This window comes from Colius striatus, chromosome 12 (genome assembly GCF_028858725.1).
Source record: "Colius striatus isolate bColStr4 chromosome 12, bColStr4.1.hap1, whole genome shotgun sequence".
Classification (NCBI taxonomy): Eukaryota; Metazoa; Chordata; class Aves; order Coliiformes; family Coliidae; genus Colius; species Colius striatus.
In genome coordinates this window covers 11,877,209-11,901,765 of record NC_084770.1, presented here as the reverse complement: position 1 = coordinate 11,901,765, position 24,557 = coordinate 11,877,209, and the positions used below count along the sequence as shown (strand labels likewise).

Below are 24,557 nucleotides of genomic sequence, written 5' to 3'. Positions count from 1 at the left end.
CAAAAACCAAACTCCAAATAAAACAATTTGAGACAAATAATATTTGATAAAATGCTACGGTAATTTAAAATATTATGGCCAATGTGTTTTTATCTCTATTTCTCTTGAACTCTGTCTGTATCTTCCCATAACTTCATTTTGTTCTTTTTTTGCAACATATGTCCTCTCTCATTGGTCTCTCTGTCTTCTTCGTATTAAAAAGGAACAAAGGGTAAGTAATTTCTTATTCAAAGGAGAGCTGAGTAACACATGAAATTATCATGGAATACTTGTAAGTGTAATTTAAACCACTAAATACATCATTAGTACCTTCAAGGTGAATATGTTTTTTAGGCGAGAAATTTCTGTGCATTCACTGCCATTATACAACAGTTTTCTGAATCTTGTTTTCATGTCACTAGCTAAGCTGTCATATAGCTCTAATGCTACAACTGAGGAAAATATTACCTCCTTTAATTCCTATGATGGTACCTCGAAGACCAACCGGAACGGAAAAGTTCTCTCTCACATTGACAACACGGTCAAACAGCTTATACTCTGCATCTCGATCAGGAACTACCCCATTCTGTTGTTCTAATGGCTGACAATAACCAAAAGATTGTGTTAACGTTGGCAAAAAAAAAAAAGGATTATACTAAATATTTATAACGTTATTTGAAATACACTATAAACAAAACTTTCTGAAACAACGATTTTTAAGAACATCAACTCTTCTCTCCCAGACAGAAAGCAACCTTTCTTATTTTTTTTCTTGCAACTCTAAGTCACTGCTTCTGTCTGAGAAACAGCAGTGCAGTACATGATCCCAGGCAAACCAAGGAGATCAATAAATGAAATAAATATAACCAAAATAAAACTACCAAGTGTAATCTGTCTGTATCAGTAACAGTAGTAACACAGGTGAAACACCAGGCAATTGCAGTCTAAATTTGGCGGTTGGTCTTATCTCAAGTACTGAACAAAACGCAAAATGGGAGAAGAAACAAATGGCAAGTACATTTTGTTTTGCCTTCATGATACAGCTATTAAGAACTGTAGAAGCATGAAGGACAGAAGGTAAATAAGAACTGAAAACTCAGTATAATACATGATGGAGTTGGTAAAAGAATAAATTGTCTCCTTTTAGAGACAGACTACTCTCAAATTGATTTTCTAGAAGGCACCATAAAATGACTTCATCTATCAGTACTTTCATCTAATGCAACTCTCTAAAAGTTGATAAGCTTAGGTAAAAAAACATGATCCGAAGAACTTAAAAAAAAAATCTGTTAACACGTCACTTACTCTGTACAGTAAATGGGTTTTCACAGTTACTCGCACCTTCTTGTTGCTCTTTCTTTGCTAAGGGAAAGGAACAGAAGGCTATTACCAACTAGTGTAGGAACCAGTACAGGATTTCAGGGACAAGAAAATACCTGCAAAGATTATGCAGAATTCTTTTGCTTCTTTCAGGTAACTGTAAAGAGCATTCATGAAGTCTTTAGGATGTCTAAGACCAGTTTTTAAAACATGACTGATTACTTACCAAAGCTTTTGCATTGTTTAGTTAATTCCAGAATTCATACCAATTTTATTACCATGTCCCTTGCAACTATTTCAAAGGTATCAGCTCACTATGTCACATGGCTTCACCTTTGGCTTTTGCTTTAGTAATTTCCTTGGGCTCTTTTTTGATCTGTGGCCATCAGAAAACAACTTTATAATTTTCCTCAAACCAAAGAGAAACTGCTATGGAAGAACAGCTGGGAATGCACTTAGACAGAGCACTTTGGTAGTCCAGAATATATACTGGCATATTTTCCTTTCTGAAATCACCGAAAGGCAGAGTTCAGAGTATGGCCTAATGCTGCTGAATTGTCTCAAAAGCAGTCAATTAAAAATATTAATAATGAGGTTTTCTGAATGTGTGGGACAATTCCCGTAACAAAATGAGATCTTAGGTTACATTCAGTATTCTCTTCTTTGGAATGACAAGTAATCTTCAATAATATTTTTCTAGATCAAGCACTTAGAAATTAATGAGCAGCTGCTTTTTGGTTCATCCCTGCTCATATTGATGTCAAGCTGCATACCTTGCATTTCTCTATTTCTTCTTCAATTTTCTCAACAATGGCTGCATCCAAGATTTGCAAGTCACAAGATGAGCGAGACAAAGCAGATACAGGATGTGCCTTCAACCAGGCAACAATTTCTTGAACTTTCTCAGCTCTAAATAAAAATAACATAAATTAAAACTTTTAACTGCATTTTACTATGTTCTCTGATTCAATCAGCCAATTATGATGATGTAGGCACAATGTTTGTATATGTTCATGAAGTAATAGAATGTAAGAGTTCTGTATGAGTTTACCAAAGGTGCTAAAAAAAATCCCCAAATCATGTAATACTGTTTCATAACTATAATCTGAAGTTTTGTCTCCCAAAAAAACCCAAATAAGTAAAAAATTCTATTATTTAGCAGTATTTGGTAAAGTACGCAGGCATTGAACCAAATGACCCTGTCCTGCTGTTATTAAAGGTTCTGTGAACAGCTGTTTCTCACAACACTGAAGAACTTCAGGGCATGCCTCTGGTTAAAATGGTGCACAAATCTGAGGTTCTTAGAAGAGTTCTATAATGGTATATCCACCTGGTAAGAGTGCTGTGGAGTGCAGCATCCTGCAGACTTACCAACTCAAGCCTATGAATATGGCTTACTAGCTAATACAAAAAGCTTTTTGATCTTACTATACTATATCTGGAACCAAGGTTGCTCCTTGTCTTCCATGAAACTGACTAAAAGTACACTGAAAATATGCCAAGTACTTTAAACTCTCTAGATGTTATTTTTAAAATTCAAAGTGATCTTAAACCATGGAAATTATTATTGCTTATTTTCCCAAAATGGTATGTTGGTGACACTGTGGCTGTTTATAACTACGCTTCTGAAGGTTACTTTAAATTTAATCACAAAGTGGCCAATGAAAATTAAATTTCTCCTTGATGGGACTTGAGATTGGAGTCTGACAAGAGGCTTAGGACTCCATAACTGGAATATACAACATTGAGTCATCACTGAACAATCATGCTACTCAAGGAACAGTAAGGTTCTGGTTACAGAGTAGCCACTATATAGTCACCATCAATCTCAAAATGCTGTCAGCTTTTATTCTACTTAACTTTAGAGAAAAAAACCCAAACAAAAACACAATTAAAAACCCAAATAAAAGAGAAAGATGGCTTACCCATTCTCATCCTCTCCAGGCCAAATGTCATCTTCATAGAAGATATCTTCCTGGGTATTCTTGGCTATATAACTAAATAGTTCAGGGACCCTAAACATAAATAATGGAAGTCAAAAGTTTCTCATCAGCTTAGACCACAAAAAAAAGCCTCATCAAAACAAATTTTGATGGGTTCAAAAATTTCTGGAGCCCAGACAGATTATTTTTTACTTAATTCAGTGTCATACTGTTCACACGCCAATGGTAAGACGGTGACAAAATTACTCCATCTCTCCATGGATAGAGACTGTTGGAAGGAGAATACTCGAAAAAAATAAATTCCATCAAAGCAATGTCCAGAAACAAACTCATCAGCTCTAAGACCTCTGTCTAGAGCACAAAACTCAAAGACTGACGTGGAAGAAGATAATGTGAATATCCAATATTTACCTTTCTAAATACTCAGCAAGTAGTTGTTCTACTGCAGAAGAATACATCCATTCATTACCAACTTTCTTAGTATAGCCAGGAACTTCTTCATTTTTCTTATTGAACTTCAGGTTTAGTCCCACATTTGCTTTGTGGTCTCCATGAGGACTGGAAACAGGAAAAAGTTTATTAACTTGCAGTAAGATACAAGTGTGTGAGCATACATTAAAAAAACACATAAGCATACATCCTCAGGTTTAAACCACAGAAAAATTAAATTCCTTGTATTGTTCCCTTGTTATCACCACAACAGTTGTAAATGTTACAGAAGGTAAGCTGTGCTACAGTACCTGTCCACATGCATCCTCATAACTTAGTACAAAAGGAGGATACGAAATATTTTACCCTTCTTCTTAAAATGAGATCTAATCCACTGCGGTCTACCCAGCATCTACCAAGATGTAGAAGGATGGCCCTGAACAATCAGTGTGTAACAAATAAACACATTAGATCACAAGAAGCCACCCACGCATCAACCACTATTTTAGTGAGCTGTCCTAGGAAACCACAATTCTGACATTCGGAGAACTAGAGATTGCCTCCCTTATAGATTTTACCAGTTTTGGTCTTAGCTTAGTTCTTAAAAAATACAGAAAAAATTATTATCCTTTTATTCTAGCAATAACGAGAAGAACAATAAAATTAGATCCCAATTCTGTTTTTTATTCTCAGTGTGGCAAAGTCAGTTCAAATTCGTGCTTCAATTATGAAAACAACTAATCAGGCAAGACAATTTATATCCTTCTACAATGCTAAAGCCAACAGAACAACTCTCCAGTAAGTAAGAATTAAAAAGATGTTTATGTTTGGAGAGAAGATTGTAAATTAATTTAGTTTATAGCAAATATGCTTTAAGGAAAGCTTCACATCCTAAAACAGTTATACACCTGGTAAGAATAGCACTTAAACACAACAGAAATTCTGCAGTTCTGGTAGAATCTAGAAGCTTCTTTACAGCCAAAATTCACAAAGAATAACTTACTTTTTCTTTGATCCTCTTCCAATGAAGATGCTCCCTGTAAATCTGGAGACAAGATATCCACTTACTCCAAGACGGCTGGCCAAAACATATGCAGGATTGTATTTCACAGAATATTTCTTTAAAACAAACAAACAAAAAATATTGGCAATGCCCGAAGGACAGGGATTTTTATGCAAAGGGCAAATGAATAATATGGAAGTATCCTTCAAAGACATTCACCACTGCAAAATGTATTTGACATATTGTTTCATCTTTTACTAGAAAACCAGAAGCACTTACATGCTGATTCTGTATTAAAGGATCAAGCTGAGGTTCACATGGAATATTGAAAACTACACGAATTCTACCTTCTGTGATCACATCACGTGAATCTTGAACCTTGGAGAGAACCACAATACATGGAAAATGTTACTTACAAATAGCAATCTTGCGATACTAGATCTTGCAGTCTACTTCATCAACAATTTTGCTGCAGTAGGCACAGAGATGCTTTGGGATTCATCACCTTGCCTTGAACTGCAAACTGCTTCCTCATGGAGGCAAACAGCATTAAATCAAAGGAATCCCTGACTGAAAAGTGTCCAAAACAGCAATTTCTATGTACCGCAATTTATCTCAAATAATAAAAAAAATAATCCCGCATTCAAGCTACGCTACCTTTTTCCTGTTATGCCAGCAACAGTGAGAGGGAAAGGAAAATAATCCCCTCTTCTGATTAAATCACCAAAGAATTTTCAAAGTGAAATTTTAACTAGCAAATGATCACTACCGTCACACAACGTCTTACAGTATTTTAGGTTTGCAAATAAAGGAATCTAGACGGGGAGGGAAAATATCTATGAAGTTATTGTAACTAACTTCTCCCATGCAGCCGTAGTAAGGCGATCCCAGCATAAAGGCTGTACTTCCAGGAGGAAATAAGTCATCCAAAGTTTTGATGTTTGAAAACCGAGAGTCAAAGGCTTTGATATCCTACGTGAAAGACAAAATTAGCAACACAGAAGATCATTCGGTTCCAGTAGAATAGTTAAAAAGTTCATATAAATAGACACTTACCCAAAAACATTATCTGAGTCTGAAATATTTCAAAGGCAAAGAAGTTAAAGCTACACTACAAGGGCTGTTACAAAAGTAACTATGCTACCTCCTGAGTGCCACTGCTGTACATTCACAGGATCATCAGTAAAAAGATGACAAAACCATCTCTAAAAACTGTGCAACGGGTTTCTAAAATTTCTGACAAAAATATTTGCCTAAACATGTTTTTTTACACAATAAATTATTTTATTATGTTCATTTTCTTCATTCTTTTTGTTTTACACTCCTTCCTCCAGGCAACCCCTGCCTCAATGGAATAAGAAGTTCCATGCAAGAACACACCCAACTTGTATATTTACCTTGACAACAGTTTGGTAAACGAAAGGAAGAACTTGTTTTGACCACTGCTTCTCCAAATAAACTTCTCCTTTTTGGTTTAGTTGGTATCTATTACCAGTCAGTAACTGAGCATACACAACTATTGATGTTTCATGAATAATTATTCCTTTTCTTCTCTGATAGCTGAAAAAGCAGAACATTTAGTTTGCTTACAATAGACAGAACTGAACCAAGGGAGTAGAATTAATTTCTTGGGGAAAGTAAAAAAATAATTAAAAAATACTCTCAGCCAAAGGATTCTAATAGTTTGCTTCCTGTTTCGTAAAAAATATCCAGAATCAATAGCTTAACCAGTTGCTTATCCTTTGCTGCATAGGCATCACTACACAGCTAACCATGTCAACTTGAACTCATTTTACTCTCACAGTAGAAAGACTTAGGGGTAATTCAGGCAGTTAACTCAAATGACAGATATACTTTGTCAAGCTACTGTAACTCAGTTGTTTTACACTGAGCATCTGGAGTAGATCTAGACTTTAGAGGTAGAGAAGAAGAGCAAGAACTGTTATTAAAATTTAACAGTACTAAGCTATTCAACTTGTAACTTCATGACTCCATTCTATATACCTCCTACAACTGAAGAAATATTAAGACCAGAACAGAAAAGTAAGTGAGAGAGTAAATACTGAAACTGATTCATTGGAGAATTCTTTTGTAACAACTTAAAAACACCTAGGGACTAAATTTGTATACTCTGAAATTTCAACTTTTCTTCTTTTTAATTCCAATACTCATTAACATTCATCAAGTATGCAGCAGCTCTTCTCTGCCACATAGGTCTGTAATAAAGCAACAAAACAGAGCAAAACTATTAAATGCAAAGTTGACTTCAATTTTCAAAGTTACTTACTGCTCTGAAATGCTTTGAATTTCTTTTAACCATATGCTTTGTTCCTTATCTCCAACATAAGCCACTTTAGTTGGGGGCACTGTATTTCCCATGTAAACCTTCTGTGTGCCATGTGGTTCTTCCAAATAAAACCTTTAGAATATTATGACAGGTATGAATTTAACCAAATAAAATGAATCTACACATACTCAATTGTGAATAAAACTGCAAACAATTAGAAATTACTTGTTAAGGACATGGAAAACTTTAAGCATTCTTTGCTCTACCTCTTTCACATCGGGTCATGCAGCATTCTTTTTTCCTTACAAAAAACACCAGTGCACATGTTAAAAGAAAGATTGTAGAGAAATGTTCTCTTTTACATTGTTCTGTGTGTATTTCTGTGCATGTGTTTTCCCCTCAAAGTTAAGACTGAGTTGTCACAAACTTCTATATCTACAGCAAAACACTGAAGCACTAGACTTCTACAGAGATAACCAAGTCTCAGAACAACATTAAGCAAAGGTTCTTCCACCAAGCAGCCTTTGATACATCTGGACTCATTGGCTTATAAACTAGCAGTACAATAAACCCCAAATTTTTGTACTGCCTAAATAACTCTTTTTGAATAAAACAATGAAGATGAAAAACAACTACTAAAAGTCTCTTACTTAGTTTCTCCATCTGACACAGCAACAACTCTGGCTTCTTCAAGGTGAGGCCAGTTAACAAAAACACGCCTTCCAAGTACTGAACTGGCAACATTTTCTACCACCTGAAAAAAAAAAAAACCCAGAAGTTACTATTACTAATCCAATTTTTTTGGTTTTGTTAAAATACTTTCAAATCTTTGCAATAAAAACTACTCCAGCTTGCAGAGTAAAAAGCTTTTAGCTCATTAAATTGTATTTTGATACATTAGTAATCTCTATTTAGAACAGGAGAATTGTATTTCAATTTTTAGGGCAAAATGTAAGTTGTTGATTTAGATTTCTGGTATAGGCTTACTACATACTTCTTTTGTTAAATCACTTTGAACTATTTGTGTCTGTGACAACAATCAAACTGACAATCTGAGGTTAGTAAAACATTCTGCACTACGAATTTCACTTTAATGTATCACTGCAATGGAGAAACAGCATTTATGTCACAGATTCAACTAGCACCTGTAATTTTACTCTCACACTACATTCTGTTTTCCAGTGAGTTTCTTAATTTTTTTTTATATATTATTTTGGCCTATTCTCTTTGCCACATATCTTGAATATTCACTCTCCTTATCTCTCTACTGTAAAATCCATCTTCTTGTTTTCCAACTCTTTCCTTTCCTGGTTTTATTTATCTCAAACGTCTTTATTTTCCTGGGCTTGTCTTTTGCTACCTGGTATTTTTTATTATGAAATAGGGTTAGCTTTTAAAGGATATAGAAAAAATACTATTTCTTAATTTCTCTGCACCAACTGTTTCCTTGAATTTCTCTTGCAAACAGTTTCATTTAAGAGGAAGGTGTAAGTCTTGTTAATGAAAAACAACTGATTAGAAAAGTAAAAGCATCCATATACTCAGTTACACAAAAGACAAGGGGCATTGGTCTGGAAACTGGTTTTTTTGGATTTAGACTATTTCTAACTATCAATTAGTCAGGAACGAGTCTCACCAGCTCCTCATCTGAGAATGATGGGTAACGCAGAGAAATGTCAGAAAATTTTATATAGAGACTGACATTTAATATTCTGAAGTCATGACAACTTTAAATCTTCCAGCAGATTCCCAAAATTCTAGACTATTCCCACACAAATTTAGCACTTCAATTCTTACTAAATTTGATTTTTACTATTGACGTCAATAGTCAACAAAAGCTTTTAGTGTCAACTAATGTAGTTGATTTCTCAGTATAAAAACTGAGACTACTACCACCTAATAGTCTCAACTTTGGGCTGAGAGCTAAGAACTTCAGAGCTTGTAATTAAAAAATTATTTCTATAGCCTAGAACATACAGCTTTACTTCACCTTCCTTTCTATTAATCAAATTTTAACAACTTACATATAAAGTTCGTTTTGAATTCAAGCATTACTAGTTAAATACAGTTTAAAACGATCTCACGATAGTCTTTTAAATTACCTATTCAACATATTTAACTAAGGGATGTCTGGGTTTAAAAATAAATTAAAGCGTTTCCAGTACAACTCTATAAATATTTTTCTCTACTGAGAAGATATAAATAACAAACATTTCAAGTCTAACTATTTAACAAATTCCATCTTTTTCTGACAAATATTTCATCTGTGTTTGGGAGGTTTTTTTCTTGTTAGGAGCTGAATGCTTACCTGTTCTTTTGAGTTCTCATCAGCTATGATTTCTAACATCATGTTCTCTCCATGGCTGCTTTGCTGAAACACCTGTACACCACTTTTTCGAAGATAGAACTGGGTAAAGATAAAACAGCCTTGCTTAACTCTTACATAGATATCATCTACTAAATTCAGTTGAAAATGTCAGAAGAGAAAGATCTTTTACCTTATGTTTTATGTGCTTTAAAGTAGGAAATCCACAAAAATATAATGCACTCTTGTTGATTTTAGTTATCTTATTGTGGGTTATTTCTACATGCCAAGCATCCAAAGGTATTGTTTTATACCTAAAAAACAAGTTGTACAATGATTGCTCACACAGATTGACCTTTGGCTCTAGAAACTCTCATTACTGATTCAAAACAGTCATTAATTGACAAACCCTTTGACTTTACTGAAAGGTAGTAATTAATTTAAGCCACTTGGAGTCTATCCAAAGGACTATAAAACAAATGCTATTGTTGCAAAGAGAACACTTGTTAAGAAAAACACAAAACTTTAAGCCACAGTATGTCCTAACTTCACTGTTTTAACTAATTGTTATTGTCAAATTATAAACTAGCATTGGTTCCATATGGTATCATTCACCTCCACAATTATTCATTTTTCACTTAGTGTAATCCTGCAACAGCCATGCCTACTTTGCTTTAAGTTTGACTACCATTAAGGTTATGTTCCCATGTAATCTTGAAATCTCTGCCTGTGTTAATGCTGGCTACTTCCAGTGAGAGAAAAGGGAAAAACCCACTTCCCTTTGAATCCGCACTGGATCCAATGCTTACATTTTTTTACTAATGGTCTGTGAGTACTGTGCCAATAAAATCATCAGATTATCAGATATTTTATTAGTCTTCCATCCTCTGCACCCTACCAAGTTCGGCAATTCTCTAGAGTATTTTTGCCAACTTAGCATTGGTTCATCTATTTTGCAAAGTAATACTTGAAGAAAAAGGACAAATACTTTTATCGTGTCACTCACAACAAGTAACATCTAATTTTATACTTTTGAATGTATACATTGCCACATAGAAGCTTTGCTTAAAATGCTAATAAAGCATAACTACTTCTAGTCTACTCTAAAATAGTTATGTCAGTGTTACCTAGCATGACATCTTTCTACTGCAGGGAATTTCTCTGGCCATGGTGACAGGTACTGGAACTCTGCATCTTTGTCATGCCAGTACATTAAGCAAGCACTGTGAGTATTTCTTCGTTTCTCCTCTTCTTTTAGGCACTTATTACAGGTCTCCATGGCCTGCAGCAGTCGTTTCTAAATTTCAGAAAAGTTAGCATATGTAAAACTGACAGCAAGAAGTAGCAAGGAAAACATCTACATCGGGAAAGTGGGTATCTGTACTTTTCTGGTTCATGTGTTAATTTTGTAACTGCAGCCTCACCTTTTCTCATGTCCCAGCTCCCTGATAAAAACTGGACAATTACAATGGAATGGCTTTGGGTAACAAAGATGACCTGTCTGCAAATATGTTTCCAAAGCCTGACCGTATTTTGAAAAATTGGACTTAGAAAAATATTTAAGATGTTATCACAAAACTCTTCAAAATAACTATTGAAAAACCTTCAAAACCTTATGGATCACAGCAACTGTTCTCTTTTGTGAGAAGACCAAGTCCTGTCAATTGTGCTCTGTAAGCTATGGAAATAATTGATAGGCACATCACCCCACACCTGTGTACATCTTAATATCTAATCTGCACTTTTATTTTAATCCACTTTATCATGTGCTCAAATTTAATCTGATAAAAGATATTACAACAGTGTATGTAATACTGATATCCTATATACTAAAGGAAAATTTTACTATATTATTCTTCTCCATTAATGTTTTACTGTTTGATTTCTACTTAAAATCTTCTACCTATTGCTGGTGCTCATGTGAAGAGATTTTCTGTAAAAAGACTGGTGATTTCTGTTCAGTCGTTGTTTTTTTCCCATAAGTATTTATCTTATTTTACCTACAGACATTCTGTATTTTTTTAAATGTATATAGGAATAGATGTTTTTCTATCAAAGAACTTGAAATTAAATATTTGAATATCTGAATAAAGACATGAACAAATGACAAAAAGTTCACATCCCTTACTTAAGACTTCTGACACTTGAAGTTACCACAAGCAAAGTTAACTTAATCTAGCCTGACCCTCCAGGCAAAACACATTCATATTTTTCTGTGGTCTTATCAAGTGTTAATTTAAACTTTTGTTTAATTGTTTGTCTAACTGATGATTAATTAAGACGTTCAGCAGATTTCTTATGAAGCTTTTATAGAAGGCAGACATTGAAAGATCTTACCTCATCAATAAATGGGATTAACACTACAGCTTCCCATTCTTGCTGTTTTCCATTTAGGTCAGTTTTAAAATCTGGTGGATAATACTCTATAATAGGAGAGTCTTGACTAATCATCAAATGCTAAGAAAACACAATAGAGGAATTACACAATATCAGAGACAATTTAGCACTAATTCTAGGAAGAGAGAGAGGAAGGCTGGTATTAAAACCAATTCAAAGCTGAACAGGAATTCAACATTTATTATTTAATTGTCCTAATTTGAAACTGCTCATCAAATACAAAATCTTATAATTATTTTTAACATTACTTTACTTTTAGTAGTGTTAAGAAGAGTAAGAAATATCAATATGTAACCATACACCTAATATTTAGAGGTAGACTTTAACTAAGAGAACACACAAAAATATCAAGAAAAGAGTCACTTCAATATAAAGCAACCAGGTAGCAATAGATAAATGCAATTTAATTAGAAATCCCACCTGGTAGCATTTAGGTAGCAGATCTTTGCTTGCTGCTGGAAGTACAGCAAGTAGCTGTTCAAATGGCATGAAAGGTTTTCCTAGTTCAAATTCAATTTTGAGTTCACCAATGTTGCGAATATCTGACAGATAAGGTGCATAATGGTAAGGGTAATACCTGCAGAGAAAAAAAATCTCTTAAGTTACTTCACTTAATTATAGCACAACAGTGTTCACAAATCACAAACAGACCTACATGTAATGTTCCCAGAATACAAGGTGAAATACTGCTCAGTCTTTAAGGGGTTTCTCATTTCAGTTTTTCTTACCAGCTCCATGATTGAACTCCATGGTAATAATAATGCAAAATCCATTGTATTGCCTGGACATAACATTCAGCTTGATCAGCCAAGAAGTCACTGGAAAGAGAAAATATTTATTAATATTTCTAATTTTCACTGGTATATAAAAACACTTGGTACTTTGTACATAGGAATGAAGACAGAGCATTTTTGGGAACCTCGTAAGACCACAGTTTTCTAGATTCATTTAATGCTAATGGATCTTTTCTCTCTAATCCTCTAATACTGTTACAGAAAACTTGACTTGAAGTTGTTGTTGCATCAGCCCAAAGCATCACCACTGCTATACACCACTACGTGTTCTCCACTTTTGACATGGATGAATATTCCATCTTGTACTAGACATGTGCAAAGACTTGGCTTTGGTGGTTTGGTTTTGTTTTGTTTTTTATAAAAGCAAAATAAGCAAAAAAGTGGAAGCATACACTTACTCAGATACTACTTCTACACCCATTTTAGTCATGTAGTAAGTTCTTTTGTACTGCCTAAACTCAGTTTCAAACAGGTCATCATCTTCTGGTTCATCTTCCAACACAGCTGAAAAAGCAGATAGGAAAACAAAAATAATTACCACTCACTTTTCTACTACAGTAAGGTTTGAAGAGAGTTTTCACTCAATGCTTTAACTTCATTCCTGAATTCACATCTACAGGTACTCATACCTTCCTTGCACTGAAGGTAATGTAAAACAATCAAACAAAACCTTTACCCAGAGAAAGTCTGGAACTCTTTATTTTTTTACTGAACCCACAGGCAACCCACTTTGTAGCCCCATTACAAGAACAGAGAAGGGACTATAAAAACCAACAGAAAAAAAATTAAGCAATTTTTAAAAATATGTAAAATGTAATCTTTTTTTAGCAACATTATCTTCTGTCATGGACATTTTTTTTTTACATATAATTTCAAAACATGAATGAAAAGACATGTGTCACAAGGGGAATTAATTAAAAAACATAATTACCATGACCAAGAACCCCAAAGCTGTATTAAAATTTGCTAATTTGTCCCCATCTGTATAACAAAACACCCAGGTATACAATTATCAAAGCCTAATGTTATTGAAGATCTTCTCATTCATTCCCTCAGTTCATCATGGAAGTAATGGTCAGGTAAGAAGCACTTCAAATGCTTTATCCCCACTTCCTCTCACCGTAAGCCAGTGATACGCAGCTTGCTTTCCCAATAGCTGCGTAAGTAACTAATTTACATCTAAGTCATCTCTGACATGAAATTCTTAGAGATCTTATAAATGCATACACAAATTTAAAAGTTTTTTTGTTATATATAAACAGAAAAAGTACTTGTACTTACGTTTAGGAGTCACTTCACCTTCATTTTTTTCTAAAGCAGCCAAACATATAGAATTTTCCTGAGCCTATTAAATAAATATTTGAGGTAAGTTTCAAATATAGAATAATATCCGCACAGCTCATTCACAACCATATAATCTACAACTCAAAATGTATCAAGATGTATAACTAATCCTATTATGTAGTACAAAATCTACTATATTTCTTTCTCTTGTAATTGCCTAGGAAAAATTATGTAACCCATAGAGATCAGACAAGGAGCAACCTCAAATAAAAACTTAACTACTGTAAAAAAAAATTCTGATTATTTCTTTTCCACAATACAACTAGTTCAAAAAACGGGCACTGTACATACAAGCATTTTTACCTACATCATGCATTGTGCTACAGTATCAGTACGCTGTCAAATTTTTCATCAGTACGTTTTTGAGAGTTTGAACTACTTTTGTGGGAACTAACAATACAAAAAATTACATTTCAGAGTGTCAAACAAGCCAAACATTCACTCTCTTCTTGCACTACACACTGTCTTTCACATACAGCACTGAGTAGCTTTCCATACGCAGAGTCATTAAGTTGGTCCTCTTCTCCTGTACCTGAGATATGCAAGTTCCTGACTGTCACAGCCATTCAAAGGATGAGTCAAGACGGCTAGCTAATACTACACAACTGCTCCAACCTTCTGTGGCAAATAAGAAAACAACCACATATAAAGCATACCTTATTAAAGGAAGACCTAACATCTTGTTCTTATAAACCTCAGACTGCACTAAAGAGGAAGATAATGATATACAGTGACATCAAATAAGAAGGAATTTGCTGCTGCTACTCTATGCTCTGCTGAAGGCATGCATAGAAGGATAGACAATGGAGGTGAGGGTGTGGAACATGACAGTGGGACAGAGAGAAAGAAGGAGAAAGGTGTTCCTTATCAATTAGATATATTTAGAATTGCAATTTTAATAGTCAATCTGAGAGAGCTCACACCAATGTAACTGTTATTTATAGATTCATTGTGAAATAGTCTCCTATACCAAAACATGCACAAATGTGCTATCAACTGTATCTGAAATACAGACAAGTTCCATCAGGCTATGCACTGAAAAGTAACATTATAAAGCACAGCAAGTTTGACCATAACTCACCCAGAAGTAAGTTTGCTGCAGTTGAAACAAATAAATTGACATGAAGAATTGAGTTTACAAGATTTAAAAAGTCTTGAGAACCTGACTTTAACCATTTCATCACTCACAACCAGCAGTGCATACACACAGCTCTTTCAATCTTACGTTTCACTATCTTCTCCGATGTCAAAAAAAAAATCTCAACACAGACAAATGGCATAAATCTCTATGATCAAATTATTGACTTGCATGAAGTAATATTCTTGCTTCCAAAACTGTGCATATAAAACACTAACCTTTTGTTTCTTTTGTTTATTTTTTCTGGCTTCCTCTGCTGCAATGCCAGCTGCCTCATTGAGGTACTTATTGCCTACTTTACTTTCAAACCATTTTAGGTCTACAAAGACTTCACTGAAGTGTTCACGATCAAACTGTACAGAAAGATTGAAGTTAGTTTTATAAATATTTGAGGAATGTCAAATTTAGAGTGCTAAAATAATGTCTTCTTAGACATACATTAGATTACATCTAGAGTCATTTATACATAAACATTTTGTCCTAGAGCAATGACTATTAGATTAATATTGGATTTTTTTTTCTCAGCAACATATAACATATACCCAAACCATATTTTGTCTCAGTAGGTTAGCAATGAGTAACAAAAATAGTCACTTTCCACACTTCACTATCAACTCTAGAAGCAGTAAATATACACATGTATGTATCAGTAATACAGTCTTGTTCCATACACCCAGCACCTTCATAATTCTATCCAAGAATCAGAAGACCGGGTTCAAGCAGGGACGGCAGATAAATTTCCTTATTTCAAGTTCAGCAGAAGGCTGAGACCTTGCCATTTCAATACAACCTGTACAATTTCCCCATCTCTGAGATGGATTACTGCAGTGGCACTTAACAGAAATGCCTCCTGTAAGGCAGTTAGTTCATGAAGAGTACTGCTGCCTGCCTCTTGAGAGACACAAACACTTCATTGGTCTTTACCGGTTATCTTCATAAAAAATATGCAAAAAATATTGTTGTCCCAAATCTTCAGACCTTGTTTACACCACAAGAAACTGACCAGCAGGGGAAGCAAAGAATACTGCTGCCTGCAACACATTTAACTCAGTACAGCAGGACATTATTCCATGAGACCATGATTCTACAGGTTAAACTTAATGTGAATCAGAGTACTAAAGGATTTTGGCTAAACCATAGATCAAATGATTCAATCTCTCCTCTTACTTTATAACATCAGACAAGAACTCATTGAATCCTATCAGTTAAATAATAAAACAGTTCATGGAATCACTTGTAAAAAACAGTAACGTAACAGTTTAAGACTACAGTATAGTGTATTTTAGGGCACTATATTGAGGTTATATTCAGTAGCTTACGTTGTTCTACAGGGTCGCATTTTGAAGTTACTTACATCTGACAATCTTGTGAGATATTTCTCAAAGCGTTTTAAATTCAGATGTCCATTTTCATTTATGTAACCTATTGAGAAAATCAAGGTTTTTAAATTAATAATTTAACAATTTTAAAAATGCATTTTAAATACCCCAGAGATAACAGAACACAATCTTGTTGGCTGCCTAATGAAAGTCTAATAAATGCTACACGTTCTAAGGTGGTGGAAGAGGTCACTGAATATTAATGCAGGAAAGTTAATGTTTCTACTTTCCACGACTGAACTTGGTGTTCTTACCTCCCAGTTCTGGCAACACAGCCATGTATGTTCTATAAAGCAGCGGCAATGCATCGTGATTAATATGTAAATGAGGTAGATGAGGAATAAAATCATTTCCTACAAGGAAACCCATTAAGATCCAATCATCTATTATCCTTTCAATATCATATTCAAAAGAAATCTTGTCCTGAGGAAAAAAAAATAAAGGAAAGAAACCTCAGGAATGTAATTTTTATTACCACCTTAACATAAAAATACCTCACATTTTTTCCAGTTCCATCAGAACTTACTTTTACTGGTGAAAATTCATAATCAATATATTCTCTCATCAGTGACAAGTGCAGTAGATGAAATGTGGTTTCCTCTGGTGCACATGCTCTGTAAATTATTCAAAACGTAAATTATTTATAAACACACTTTCATCGTGAATATTTAATACATCTAAGGTTACCTATAACTAAGTAATCTTACTAGGATTATATATTTTCAGAAGAAATAATGTATTCACATTTCTTTGAATTTATTTTAGGATTCATCTGGTTTGAGTCTATAAATTTTGCAGTAGAATTTTCTATACTACAGATGTGACTGCACTGTACAGATGTGACTGCACGGCTAGCTTAGAGAAAGCAGGGTAGCTTTGTAGAGTTCAACTTGCATTAACTATTTCCCAAGTAATTATCTCATTGTCCAAAAGAGGAACAACTTAACCTAATTTTGCACCAAATCCAGTAAATTTTAAGGTATTTTAGTCTGAGTACATGCAGAGTTCACAAATTCACGTCTAATCTGTCTGGGTTACATTTACAGTCATTTGAAATGCTTCCTGTAGGAAAAGATTATATTCAAGTTGAAAATACGCTATGTATTATCTAGCGGCTTCAACACAGCACCAAAAAAAACCCCACTACTGTTTTTGTTTATGGTAGAAATTAGGCAACATATATTATTCTTTTGCTCTTTTTCTTTCCTTCTTTTCCTCTCTTCAATAAAATTACTTCACACGTAAGTCAACATTAGGCCACAATCAGTTAGTACTTAAACCAAAGGATTAATGAGCTGAAGATTGAAGTATTTGAAATTTGGGAAGGACTATTTCACCTTACAAATACTGTAACTAACTGTGTGTCCCTGCAGTGACAAACCAGCATAAATATCTCTGTATTCACATGTACATATACAGAACAGAATTTGGCAAAAAACCCTCTGAGGAACATGTGTGATGCACAAGTTTATACAAAGACTACGTGAGCTACACTTGGCTGTCATTGTCAATCCAATTCTGTCACTTTAAAATCTGGTTCTCATACTAGCAAGTCCAGGTTGATGCTCTAAGAATAGAGACATTTTGTCCCTTAGTCTTCATTGCACTGGACTTCAAAATCCTGATAAAACAAATAATTGGTTTAATTTTTTTAGTTGTTTTTTTTTTTTTTTAAATTGGAGAAATTGCTGACAGATATTGATCTACATGTATTTCTAATATTTTCACATTTCCAGCAGTAAGTACTCATGACAATGATAATATTTAGAAAAGGCATTTCCTGTAACTTCCTAAATAAATTCCTGTAACATGCAACATTATCCTCCAATTACAACAAGAACCAAATGTAGACAATGCTTGAGGAAAGGAGAAAAAAATTTTAATAAGGTATCTTGCATTTTAATTACATACTTCAATTAATCCCTCAAAAGGCTGTCACACTTCAATATTATTTTACTTTAAAAAGAGAAACCTGTTATTTTTCTTTGATTAGACTTAAGGTCTTTTAAAATTATTACAATGTTACATGCCAACACTATCAACAGAATGAGAAGACTAGGAGAAGAATACTTCTGACATTTATTTTATTGTCCTCGGCAATAAAAACATTTGTTTATTAGCAAAAATGATGCCTTTGTCTAAACATTCATGACTTATTGCTGCATTACCCAAAACCATTTTTGCATTGAAAAAGTATATTTCTCTCTGTTTCTCCTATCTTCTCCCTATATCCACTAAATACATGCTTAAGGTCCTTCAAAGAGGGAATCTAACCACAGCAACAGTTATAAAATCCACTTTTCTGTTATTTCAGGATAGTTCTACATATATGCACTTTTCTGGAACAAATCACCTTTTTCTTACTAACTACAGCCCACAGGTAAGTTAAAAAGGGCAAATCCATAACAAGAGCTTCTAGTCAGCCACTTTAAAACAGTTTATTTTAGTAATTACTCCACTAATTTACTTACATGCAAAAACCCTTAAGAGTTATAAACACATTTTAAAAAGTCAACATCTACATAAAACAAAAGAGACGGAAACAAGGTCAGAACACTTTGGGCTGCTCCATTCGCAATATGAAGAGATGCACAACACACCAAAGCTCTAGGGAATTTTTATCATTAGCTGTCCCCACTGTATACATTTTCTTGCATAAACTAATTCACATGCACAATTTAACAATTTCTCTAATTTCATGTACTTTCTAATACAAAAATAAAGATTTTATCAGTTGAGGATCTAAACAATAAAAAAACCCGTTTGAGTGAACCAGTATATTTTGGATTACATTTAGTCATATAAGATAAAAGTTAAATCAATTCACCTTTGAGATTTTTTACCACCAAATCTGACTTCTTCTCTTAAGAGCGCGAAGTGTGCCTCATGACTTGTTAATCCCAGCATAATCTATTACAAAGAGGTATCAGACAGGTCTTATTTCATTGTTTTTTAAAAAAAACTATCACTCAAGATTCAAGCAGTATAAAGAAATGTTGCTGTTCTGTTTCATTACAAAATCAAACTGCCAGGAATACAAATTTACATGCTTAATAACATTTTAGAACCCCATGAGCTTAGGAAGGCATCAAAGACACACACATTTTATAAACATTTGTTGTTTGTATTATTTTAATCGCACATACCAAGTCAGCATCTAAGCCATACAGACAGTGTCTTGTGTTTGGATCATGATGGGGCTTTGCTTTTTCTGATCTGATGAACTCCATAATTTTATGTTCACCTTCACCTGGAGTCTGCATAAAAAACACCAAAATTCATCAAGTAGTTTTCTATAAAACAGAAATTATTTAAAATAAAATATTAATACAATGACCTCGTGGCCTGATAGGTAGACTGTTACTCCTTGCCAGGATTTGTCTGTGGAAATCTTCATATTTACAAAATACTTAAGATGCTCATGCAGTCTGGCCATGAATTCAGTTCCTGGAAACAGAAATCCAAGTTAGAAACAAAGCTTTTCACTAGCCAGTCAAAACTGCATTTGCATATAACAAATATTAATTAAAAAAAAGAGTAAAAATATTTTAAGAGATCAAAAGGACAGTTGTTTTTTTTTCCCCTCCAGAGGTTATTTTTTTCCACAGTAATCTAAACATTTTTTAGAATGAGACAGTACTACAATCCTACTAAAAGTTACTAGTGTTCCAAACGCCACTTGAGCCTTTATTGACTCAGTTCTCATTTTAAAAAAAGGCCTTAGGATAGGTTAATAATGCCAAAATACAGCTTTAAAAACATACATCTAAACACTTAAATTTAACCAACTAATAAATTATCTTACCTGGTGTAATACAGTTGGAGTCAAATCTGGCTTCTGTAGGGAGAGTTTCTCCCTTTTCTAATGCTTTTTTAATTTTATCCTCTGCCTCTTTTGCTGATCTAAAACAAAACAAGGTTGGAGAGAGGGAGTAGAGAAAGGAACACTTTATTAAAATGTTAATATCCTAACTACAGCTTTAATGGCAAAATACATGTAATTGACATTTTCGTGACTTGTTAAAATAAAAAGAAGGCAGCTGGGTGATGAGAAATCTAACTCCTGAATAGAGTCTGAACCTGTTTTGGATACAACTTGAAGGCTTAAAAATAGCACTTTTTTCCTCTAGTAATAATGATAATCTGTCATTACTCAGTTACATTTAACATGTAGAATACCAAGATGATTGTTCAAGGGCTGATGATAATGAAAGCAAATTTATGTTGAAACAGTTGGAAGACTGGGGACCTAAACATCTGAAAACGCTATCCCAGAATAATAATGTGAAGTAAGTTAAACAAAGCAGCAAGTCTGGAATACCACAGGAGCAGGAGGGGTAACCTAACAGTTTATCATCTATAGTAATGGAGAAACAAATAAATATCATCCTAGACTTTCTTGGCCAAGGATTTCATAAACACTTTTGAACCAGAAAGAGAGATGCCACCAATGTCTTAGATTTTTGTCCTCTCAATTCTGCTCCAATTTTCTACTTAGAATCCTCTCAACTTCTTTTCAAATTTTCCTTTCAAAAACCACCAAAACCACACCCCAGCCCCTGTCACAATAGCTTGAAATTTTTTTCTCCTGTCCCCTTCCCCCAGTTTGTTTGTGTCACATCTCATTCACTATGCCTGTACTGTCTGGCCACTGGCTTTCTTTCCTTACACCAGTCTTCAAAGAAACTTCCACATCTCTCAAAACCTTAACGTAACTCTTAATGCTAAATCTATTTGCAGCTCTGTACTAGGTTCCTAACTGGTATCAACAGGAAACCAGAGGTTCATTAGAAACTTTTATTTTCCCCCATGACTGTCAAAGAACATTCCATTACAGTTATCAAAGACTCTCACAGGTTAAGAAGCCATTGGAGATATCTTTAAGAGCTCCACTGAAGTTTATTTCACAAAAAAATTCATAGGAAAAAAGCTCCCCCTGTACCCAAGTCCAAAATGCAGAGAGATAAAAAAACCTCACAATTAAGTAACAAGCCAAGTGTCCCTTTTTTCGAATCCTGACTTTAAGTATTAACATTTTACAGGTAGTTATCCTTACTTCTCTAAAAATTAAAGCTACTATCTGGAGTCTAGTGTCCAGTTCTGGGCTCCCCAGCTCAAGACAGACAGGGAACTTCTGGAGAAAGTCCAGCACAGGGTCGCCAAAATGATCAGGGGACTGAAGCATCTTCCTTATGAGGAAAGGCTGCGGGAACTGGGGCTGTTTAGTCTGGAGAAGAGGAGTCTGAGGGGAGATCTCAATATTTACATGTATATAAATGGTGGGTGTCAGGAGGTTTGGACATCGCCTTTTTTTATTTTATCTAGCAGCAGGACAAGGAGTAATGGGATGAAGCTAGAACACAAAAAGTTCCATTTAAACATAAGAAAAAACTATTTAATTGTGAGGTGAGGGAGTCCTGGCACAGGCTGCCCAGGGAAGGTGTGGAGTCTACTTCTCAAAATGCACCTGGAAACACTCCTGTGCAACCTGATCTAGGTTGACCTGCTTCTGCAGCAGGGCTGGACTAGATGATCTCTAAAGGTTCCTCCCAAACCCTACCATTCTATGATTCTATCAAAAGCATGACCACTCATATTTTACTTTTCATGGCATATATTTAAGGAAGTGTTCTTTTTTTAAAGTGTTTACTATTCTGAAGACATAGCAAGAAAAAAATACTCTTACCTAAAACGTCTCCCACGCTGCTGATTCATTTTTGCTCTTGGTGCTACTCCATCAACTGCCATGAAGAAAACCTTCCTTGGCTTAATAATGCGAAACAGTACTTCCAAATAGTGAAAAATATCAGCAAAAATCTTATCTTCTGAGATTCTGAAGTGAACATCATCATCATTTGGATGTGAACACTGATGTATAATGCCATTCATGTCCAGGTATAAGTTGTCAAATTCTGGAATCTACAAAACCAACAGTTAGTACCAATTTGGTGACAGCTGAAGCAAGAGGCACAGCTGAGAGTAATTAACTCTGGAAACAAGCTGAGGTAGGAAGACTTCCCTGGAACCTACTGTACACCAATGTGCTAAGAACCTATTGACTAGTTATGGGTTTGTCTGCACTTGCAATCTGTTGATATGGTTTCCCCAGTGAATAAGGTCAGCTGAACGATTCCTATCCTCTCCTGGCTGCTTTTGGTACCTCAGGACTTCTGTCCCCTGTGCTCAGTCATATAAGGGAAAAGGAAATCAAAATCACCATTTTTGGGAAGAGATTTTTTTTTTTTAGAAGTAACTGCACACCTTTCACTACTTCAATCTTGCATAGCTGCACTACAACAAATGCAGTTTCCAATAGTATTTCAGAAGCAAAGCCAGCTCTAAGAAGCTTTAGGGCTCTCCCTGTGTTAACCAATTCCTTTCATGTCTCCTGCATGCTGCCTCTTTAGCTATGCTAGGAGTCACCCCTGAGCCTAAAGAGCGGCAATTACCACCCACCAAAAGCAATAATCAACTATAACATCGACTCCTTTCCCACGTTTTCCAGTGGTGGATTTTTCTCTGTCTAGTTCTCTGTTCCTCTAACAGCCTTTTCTGTAGAAGTCCAACTTTCTTTTTCAAGGAAAAAAGCCTCTCCTGAACATACATAAGCAACATATAGAGCACAAACCATTAAACCTAAGAAGCAAAGAGGCCATTAACAAACTTTTTCTTACCAAAACCCACTAAAAATGCACAAGGATAATTTGCAACAAACAAATCCATTCCACCTGTTTGAGTGTCCTAAAAATCCTCCTGCCCTTCCAACTGGAAAAAGGCACTACTAACTTTCTGTGTCTTTCTGTAGTATTGCTGCTGACACATCTTTACATAATTTTGAAAGGCATGTTGTTGGACTTGATTTATCATCCAGGTGCAAGAGAAACATAATGCTGTTTCAGAGAGAAGACTGACGAAGAGAAGAAACAAGAGGCAGGATCAGGAAGGATCTCCAGTCCCCTGCAGTAACTACTCTTCTATTGTGCATAGTGATCTTCAGTACAGTTGAATTCAGTAACCAAAGTGTTCTCAACGTGTTCAAACACATCATCCACACAGACACAACTTTCAGATAAGAAGAGATGGGACATTGCACAGGCAGCCTTCTAAAGACATGAAAACTAAAGCTTATATATGAAAGCAACACACATATGGAAAACACATGACCTTTTAAGATACATAAGACATTAAAAAATAAAATATATTAATAATATTTTACATAGAAATTGCCTTTTATTCTGAGTAATTTCTTATAGAATAGCAAACAGAAATCCTAATCTAGATGTTAGTATGTGTCAGTCTGTATATTCATGTAGTCTAAGAGAAAAGGAAGAATGAGGATACATGCTACTGTTGAAGCTTAGTATCACAGATAATAATCTAGATGTTCTCTTTTTTATAAAGAATGATTATTCCACATAAGCTAAGCATATAATCTAGTCTTTAAAAACATTAAATAAAGAATAACATTAACATACTTAAGGTAGAGCTATGCTTTTAGTTGATCTTAAGAACTTTAACAGCCTTTTTCAGAAAACAGCAGGAGTATCACCCCCTGCTACTACTCCCCTCATTACTGCAGACATATGCTGACTCAGCTTGCCACAGTTCTTCATCAGAAGTTTAAAGTTGCCACCAATTTCTCTGACCAGCCCAGGCTTCTAACAACACAGCTAAAAAACCAGCATACACCACTGGCGCCTTGCTACACAGCTGTGTAGGGCACTACAGTGAAATCCAACATAGCATAAACAAAGACCTAAGCTTTGAAAACTGCTTTGAGTGTCAAACATCTAGGTTTGAGCAGGGCATCTTAGGAACATTGATGGAGCAACTACCTAATCTTTTAAAATGTATTTGTTTAGTAAAAATGTATTAACACTGAAACATATCTTCAATCGTCACCCAGGACGTCTCAGAACCTCCTTATTCAGCCTATAAAACCACAACCATAGCATCGGTTGGAAATTATATGTTAATATGTTGTGTCTAATAGGTGCTACACATGGTTTTACTGAAAAACAGACTTTTTTGCCTGACTGTTAAAAGCATTATTTACGTCTTTCCTTTCTCAAGCTTTAACACACTTCTCGTTTTTGCTACAAACTGTCCGACGCAAGTGACAACAAGGAAACGCAGCAGAGCTGTAAAACCTGTCCCACGTCATTACTTTGCCATTCGTCGTCAGCAGCAGTGACCTTTCTGAGACCCTTAACGAGGAAACTCCGATCTGCCACTGCCC

At 34.8% G+C, this 24,557-nt stretch overlaps 1 protein-coding gene across 10 annotated transcripts in view; it reads right to left on the bottom strand.

Annotated features, from left to right (window-relative positions):
- The window catches only part of XRN1 (5'-3' exoribonuclease 1), a 39,631-nt gene that overhangs the window by 14,405 nt on the left and 669 nt on the right, over positions 1–24,557 (bottom strand). For 9 of the 10 annotated variants that reach the window (XR_009819510.1, XR_009819511.1, XM_062005554.1 and 6 more), the window contains exons 2-29: positions 22,005–22,237; positions 20,124–20,221; positions 19,656–19,765; positions 19,465–19,575; positions 19,146–19,228; positions 16,845–16,932; positions 16,573–16,741; positions 16,294–16,361; positions 15,158–15,292; positions 13,739–13,802; positions 12,856–12,961; positions 12,392–12,481; positions 12,084–12,240; positions 11,604–11,723; positions 10,394–10,563; positions 9,460–9,580; positions 9,270–9,368; positions 7,612–7,715; positions 6,962–7,093; positions 6,072–6,234; positions 5,533–5,646; positions 4,954–5,052; positions 4,675–4,790; positions 3,654–3,800; positions 3,225–3,314; positions 2,073–2,208; positions 1,285–1,341; positions 448–580 (exon numbers count right to left, since the gene is read on the bottom strand). Coding sequence is in view for 8 of the 10 variants with exons in the window: in XM_062005554.1 (XP_061861538.1) it covers positions 448–580; positions 1,285–1,341; positions 2,073–2,208; positions 3,225–3,314; positions 3,654–3,800; positions 4,675–4,790; positions 4,954–5,052; positions 5,533–5,646; positions 6,072–6,234; positions 6,962–7,093; positions 7,612–7,715; positions 9,270–9,368; positions 9,460–9,580; positions 10,394–10,563; positions 11,604–11,723; positions 12,084–12,240; positions 12,392–12,481; positions 12,856–12,961; positions 13,739–13,802; positions 15,158–15,292; positions 16,294–16,361; positions 16,573–16,741; positions 16,845–16,932; positions 19,146–19,228; positions 19,465–19,575; positions 19,656–19,765; positions 20,124–20,221; positions 22,005–22,237 (3,313 nt within the window). In the remaining 2 variants the exon portion in view is untranslated. Of the gene's footprint in view, positions 1–447; positions 581–1,284; positions 1,342–2,072; positions 2,209–3,224; positions 3,315–3,653; positions 3,801–4,674; positions 4,791–4,953; positions 5,053–5,532; positions 5,647–6,071; positions 6,235–6,961; positions 7,094–7,611; positions 7,716–9,269; positions 9,369–9,459; positions 9,581–10,393; positions 10,564–11,603; positions 11,724–12,083; positions 12,241–12,391; positions 12,482–12,855; positions 12,962–13,738; positions 13,803–15,157; positions 15,293–16,293; positions 16,362–16,572; positions 16,742–16,844; positions 16,933–19,145; positions 19,229–19,464; positions 19,576–19,655; positions 19,766–20,123; positions 20,222–22,004; positions 22,238–24,557 lie in introns of those variants that run through there. The other variant, XM_062005560.1, reaches the window with a different exon arrangement.